General features: G+C 42.7%; 1 protein-coding gene across 1 annotated transcript; it reads left to right on the forward strand.

Annotated features, from left to right (window-relative positions):
• Positions 1-499: 499 nt before the first annotated feature.
• Positions 500-3,060, forward strand: LOC147892721 (laccase-4-like). The gene is made up of 7 exons (XM_087386773.1): positions 500-637; positions 716-867; positions 983-1,230; positions 1,355-1,483; positions 1,624-2,213; positions 2,333-2,720; positions 2,927-3,060. Exons 1-7 carry the CDS (start codon positions 500-502, stop codon positions 3,058-3,060), a joined length of 1,779 nt encoding a protein of 592 aa, XP_087242899.1.
• Positions 3,061-6,731: the final 3,671 nt, after the last annotated feature.

The raw sequence follows: 6,731 nt of genomic DNA on the forward strand, positions 1-6,731 counted from the left end.
TTGTGAAAGAAAGCCAAAAACTACGTTCTGCAAAATTTGAAACCGGAGAACTACCTTCCAGAAGCAAATGTGATCTGACACATTACCTGTTATGGAGACACTAACGTGAGTACCTTTCATCGCATCAAATCAAAGAAGTTCGTATAGCAATTCACCACTTCAAAATAGACTCGATCATGCTGTAGTCCTATTCTTACGGAGCCTTTGCACTTCCAACTGCTCTCGAGGCTCTTCTCTCTTCTAAGTTCTGGCTTAGTATTGTTGACCTGGTCTAAGGCATCGCCGATTCGCCATATAACTTTTTGGGCTACACTGTGCCCTATATCTATTACGTCCGCTTCGACCCTCTCACGCAAACTTATCACTTCATCCTATTGAATCTTGATTGCCCAAATACGTCCAGCAGTGCCTTGATAATCCACTGCAATCGTTCCAACTGTCCACCTCCCCTATTTCAAATTAGCTTCAACGCTCGCACCGACTCCCATTTTCCTAGTGTATGGCTTCCCCGACTTCGCTCCATCTCTCTATCAATCCCTTATTGCCTCTCATCCTTGCAGCTCTTCTCGGTTTGGCCTCTGCGGGACGTTCCATAGTTAACCAGGATGGAACCAATACCCACCATCTTCATTTTAAGGTAAAAAGAACTCGCTGCATGCGACACGATTAGGTTGTTTATAGCGTCCGGGTCCTGATGTTTCTTTTTTTCGGTCAGATTCACTACACCAACGTGACCAGACTGTGCCACACCAAGCAACTTGTGGCAGTCAACGGGAAATTCCCAGGACCCAAAGTGTATGTTCGGCAGGGTGATCGTGTCCTCGTAAAAGTGACTAACCTTGTGGCGCACAACCTCACAATACACTGGTACAGCTCCTCCTGCATAGGCCAGCTTGCTGTCATTGGTTTTTAACGCCGTGATATGATGAATAATTTTCTGGAGGTGCCCCTCTGAGAGCGATTCGAAATCTGTGTAATGCAGGCATGGAGTCAGGCAGCTGTTCTCGGTTTGGTCAGATGGACCTGCTTATATCACACAGTGCCCTCTGCGTCCACAACAATCCTTCGTCCATAACTTCACAGTTGTCCGAGAAATGGGCACCCTCTTCTGGCACGCACATTTTAATTGGCTTAGAGCCACTGTGCACGGCGCCTTCATAATCTTGCCCAAGCACGGTGTACCATATCCATTCCCAATACAGCCACGGAAGGATTTTCCAATTGTTCTAGGTACGAACATTCTGCTTCTTCATTTTACTTATTGAATTCGCCCCATTGAATTCTATGGTCTGTGGAGGAGAGAAGATTGTGTAAAGCCTGCTATACTCATCGAACACGCTCGTTTGATGTACAGGGGAATGGTGGAATATGGATGTCTTGGATGTTGAACAATACGCTTTAGCAGATGGCGGAGGTTACAACTTGTCGAATGCTCTAACCATCAACGGACAACCTGGTCTGCTCTACAATTGCTCCCAGAAAGGCAAGCATTTCTACTATCACGAAGCCTAATATAGAGACGGGTCGCTTCATAGCTGCTTGATTGCTTGATGTAACCTGGCGTTAAAAAATTCAGTTGGAGCTCCGCGTTAGTCTGATTTTATATTGTTTCTTCTTCTGCAGATGCAGAGATCTTCCATGTGAAGAAAGGAGAAACTTATCTTCTTCGGATAATCAACGCTGCCATGAACTTCCAGTTGTTTTTCCAAATCGCTAGCCATAAACTCACCGTGGTGGAAACGGATGCTTCCTTGTCCAAGCCTTACACAACCAATGTGGTTGTTCTGGCACCCGGGCAGACGGTCGACGTACTGGTCACCGCAAATCAAGACGTGGATGACTACTACATGGGCGCTTCCACGTACTCTCCTTCTCGAACAGATTATGTTCCATACCCCAAGGTTGCAGCAACTGCCCGTTTTCGTTACGAAGGTGCGAAGCACAAACGGCCCGAGGAGATGAAATTTCCCACGTTTCCCGCCGTTAACGACAGTGGGTACGCGTTGAATTACGTGAAGAGCCTGAGGAGCCTGAACACTGAAAGACATCCCGCATCGGTTCCTAAAACAGTCGACCGGAGCTTCTTTTTCACAGCCGGATATTCCTTGGTAGAGTGCCCCAATGGGCAAGTTTGCCATGGCCCTTTGGGAGAGAAGGTATCGACGGCTATCAACAACATCACCTTCCGCGATCCCGAAGTCTCCATCTTACAGGTTTGTTGTGCGAGCACACCGTTCTATTCACCTCTACCAATTTTGACTATGTAATGTTCGCGTTCAAGGAGTGGCAAGTGCCCAATTATAGCGGCTGATTCATGAATTTCTGTTTTCAGGCATTCTATGAAAATACGCACAGTGCTGGAAAGCCCGGAATCAGCTCAGATGATTACCAAACTGACTTCCCCAGCGTGCCACTCGTCCAATACAATTATACCGGGGTCACTCTGCCGAACCTGCACGCACAGTCTGGCACAAAGGTGGAAGTGGTGGACTTCAAATCCAATGTGCAGCTGGTCCTTCAGAACGCGCGCACTTTGTTCTTCGAGAGCCATCCCTTCCACCTGCACGGGTACAATTTCTATGTAGTGGGTTTGGGAGTGGGGAACTACGATGCGGGAAGAGACCCTGAAAACTTCAATCTGGTGGATCCTCCGGCGATGAACACGGTGGCGATTCCAGCAGGAGGATGGGTGGCCATTCGATTCTTCACGGATAATCCAGGTAAATCTAAGACTCAAATTGCAGACCCTTGTTTGTGTAGGATTAGTGGGCGGCTCTTACTACAGAATTAGCTGCTGCATGCGTGATCAAATGAGCAAGTTAAAACGATAGTGTTACGACAATCGATCGGTGACATTTCTCTCAATGATAGTTCGGAATCTACGGGCTATTAGTGTGATTAATGATTTCTGCCGCGGCTGCTGCAGGGGTTTGGGTGATGCATTGCCACTTCGAGATGCACACATCCTGGGGGATGGAGATGGCGTGGATCGTGAAAGAAGGCAAGGGAAGCCACGAGAAATTGCCGCCTCCACCGAAAGATTATCCCAAATGCAGCTAGTTACATTTATCCTTCGAGTGACGTCGATCAATGTCGAGTGGCGACCCTTGCTTCCTCAGACTCAGTCTTCGATATTCATATGAATCCATGCCCCTGAATCGTGAATCCCACAAGGAACTCTAAACCTATTACTATATAGGAAAGCACACTATAACTAGTAAAGTTTGCGTGATTTGCTACTTAGAAATAGCAAAATTTGGCTCTCTAACTAGCTAATTCATTTTCCTACGCACCATAAGGCTTCTATATAGAAACTTGTTTGTCTAACTAGCAAAATCCATGGTTTTTCTACATAGTAATTGTTGCGAATCTAGGAAATTCTAAGTTTTCCTATATAACAATCCCCTTCCAAGTTTTTAGATCTAGGAAATTCTTCTTTTTGCTATATAGTGGTCAAGTTTCAAACTTTTGCACCTAGAAAATTATGTTTTTCGCTATATAGTAATTTTTATTTTGGAAGAGGGTCTAAGAAAATTTCTTTTTGCTATATAGTAGTCCTTTTGCAATCTTTTGCATCTAGGAGATTATTTTTTTTCTATATAGTAATTTTATGACTTTAGCAAATACATCCTTTTGCTATGTAGTCCAAAATTTTTAATCTTGGAAATCACATGTATATTAGCCAATGTTCCACTCATATCTACTAAATTCATGTTTTTGCTTTATATCAATCTTGTAATATATTGTGAATCACATTATCTATATGGTCTTTGTTCTCAATCTAAAAATTTTGGATTCAATGTAAGAAATTTCAAAAAGCGTTCAAGAGCTCTCTATCTAGGAATTTTGGGTTTATTCTTGGAGGTTTTTAACATGCTATTGGCATCATGGAAATTACCTCAATGCTAATGGAACATCCTATAATATTTTAAAATGGTTGCTTCATTTTTCAAAACTATCATTTTTGTAAAGCAATGTGTTTAATAGGGTGGTTGCAAGCCAAGGGTGTCCACTTTTGGTTCAGTGCCCGAACTTTGGGGGGGGGGGGGGGCAACAAGCCTTTTTGCACACAAATTTGGAAATCTAACCTACTTCTCTAGGGATTTAGTCAATACATCACACATGGTTTTTTGCACACAATGGTATGGTCTGATCGAAAATTGGAGATTCACAATGATAATTTTATTGTGGCGCAGTGCAGGATTATAGGGGCCGTCACACTTTGTCACAAACAAACACCATCATATTAATTTCTTAATATCTCACTCATTATGCATCAGATGATAGTGAAACTTAATATGTATTCTCCTCACATAGTGTGAAACTTAAATTGATTTATTGGTAATTATTTGAATGCATTATATAATTATTATTATTTATTTATAAAATTTAAAGACCTAAAAAAGGCACATTTTGGTGCACACTATATTTTTTGAGTATTGTCAAAAAATTGGTCAAATCCAATTTAGTAGAGGGTTAGTACACACATAAGGATATGTGGCGCAAGCATCAAATCCCAAATCCAACGGTTAGATTTTGTGAGCTGTCAGATTTACTTTTACTTTTACTTGTTAGAGGAGTAGTAAAGAAAATAAGAATTAATCTTGGTAATTTGTGCACATAAGTAAACATGCCAAAAATCACATATTTTGTAGTCCTCCACGTGACGAATAAGAAGACAAAATTTTGGTCAAATTTGAGTGAGAAAAGCATCAATTATGGCCTCCCTAGGTGAAATCCCCATGTTTTGGAAAAAAAGTGGCACCCTAGCCAAATACCAAGGCTAGATAGGCTTGGTATTAGGCTTGGAAGGGTAGGTTTGTGGCATCACCGAGCCTAGTGGTGGTAGCCATTAGGGCGTGGGCATCTTGCTCATATGGATTGAACAACTCATTAATTTTGCCTCATCACCATGCCATGTGAGCCATCTTGACCATGTTTGACTTGCCACCTCACCCTATGCCACCTCCCACTCACCCCCACTCATGGTGCCACATCAACCACGTCTGCCACCTCATGAAGCCACATCAGAGACACCCTAGGTGCCACATCATCACTCAAGTGCCACCTCATACCACCACCTCATCATTGCCAACTCATCACCACCACCTCATGCTGCCACATCACCTTGCCACCTCACTTATCACTGCCACCTCATGCTGTCACATGAGGCTAGAGCATGAGACATCATCATCCCCATTGATGCCACATCATTAGCATGCTTGGTGTCACATTAGCCACGAGTTGCCACCATAATTAAAATGACAAAATTGACAAGGGTCTTAAGGCAAGTGGGTTCCATGATCTTACCAAGTATGAAGTGCATCCGACATCGTATGTCCGGTCGAGAAGGTCAAATGCCCCAAATTCCATGTGCATGGTATGCACGTGAAGGAGAAATACGAATTGGCCTACGACATTGATATGTGAACTTGTCCGATTGGTACCAAACTTGACAAGGGTCTTAAGGCAAGTGGTGTCCATGATCTTGACAAGTATGAAGTTCATCCAAAATTGTATGTCTGGTCAGGAAGGTCAAATGCCCAAATTTCCATGTGCATGGTACGTACGTGAAGGAAAAATACGGATCGGCCTAAGACATTGGTATGTGAACTTATTTGATGGGTACCAAAAATGACAGGGGTCTTAAGGCAAGTGGTTTCCACGATCTTTCCAAGTATGAAGTTCATCCGGCACCGTATGTCTAGTCGGGAAGGTCAAATGCCCCAAATTCCATGTTCATAGTATACATCGTATGTCCGATTGGGAAGGTCAAATGCCCCAAATTCCATGTGCATGGTACATACCTGAAGGAAAAATATGGATCGGCCTAGGGTATTGATATGTGAACTTGTCTGATTTGTACCAAACTTGACAAGGTTCTTAAGTTAAGTGGTTTCCATGATCTTGATAAGTATGAAGTGCATCCAATGCCGTATGTCCGGTTGAGAAGGTCAAATGCCCAAATTTCCATGTGCATCGTATGTACGTGAAGGAAAAATGTGGATCAGCCAAGGACATTGGTATGTGAACTTGTCGAATGGGTACCAAACATGACTGGGGTCTTAAGGCAAGTGGTTTCCATGATCTTGCCAAGTATGAAGTTCATCCAACATCGTACATGTCTAGTCGGGAATGTCAAATGCCCCAAATTCCATGTGCATAGTATGTACGTGAAGGAAAAATATGGATCTGCCTACAACATTGATATGTGAACTTGTCCGATGGGTGCCAAACTTGATGGGCATCTTAAGGCAATGGTTTCCATAATATGGTCAAGTATGAAGTGCATCCAACACCGTATGTTTTGTCGGTAAGGTCAAATGCCCAAATTTCCATGTGCATGGTCTTAAGGCAATCGGTTTCCTTGATATTTTCAAGTATGAAGTTCATCCATTTTCTTATGATAGAGGTTCTCGAACATTTACATCTTCTTGAGAGAGAGAGATTCTCGAAAATTAAAACCCTCATGAGACCAACTTCCTAGTCAAGATGATTTGTGATCGGATGCTCACACCATAATTATCCACTTGCTTCAACACATTATTTCAAATATTAGAATGTAGCATGCAAACAATGCCTTGAATGATGTGATAGAGGCCGGTGCCCAATTGATTACATCATTCTTTTGGGATTTAAAACACACATTTGGGCTCATAAGAATTTTAGTGCATATCACATATAGTCATATGCTTGATTCTTCTATGACTTATACTAGTCTACCTTCTACT

This window comes from Dipteris shenzhenensis, chromosome 16 (genome assembly GCF_047967505.1).
Source record: "Dipteris shenzhenensis isolate YYH24624 ecotype China chromosome 16, Dip_SZ_1.0, whole genome shotgun sequence".
NCBI classification, from domain to species: Eukaryota; Viridiplantae; Streptophyta; class Polypodiopsida; order Gleicheniales; family Dipteridaceae; genus Dipteris; species Dipteris shenzhenensis.

Bases quoted from the DNA above. Each gene is read 5' to 3' on its own strand.
- LOC147892721 (XM_087386773.1), top strand. From the start codon at position 500: ATGGCTTCCCCGACTTCGCTCCATCTCTCTATCAATCCCTTATTGCCT. The intron at 638-715 runs GTAAAAAGAACT...TTTTTCGGTCAG, and splicing joins CCCACCATCTTCATTTTAAG to ATTCACTACACCAACGTGAC. The intron at 1,484-1,623 runs GCAAGCATTTCT...CTTCTTCTGCAG, and splicing joins CTACAATTGCTCCCAGAAAG to ATGCAGAGATCTTCCATGTG.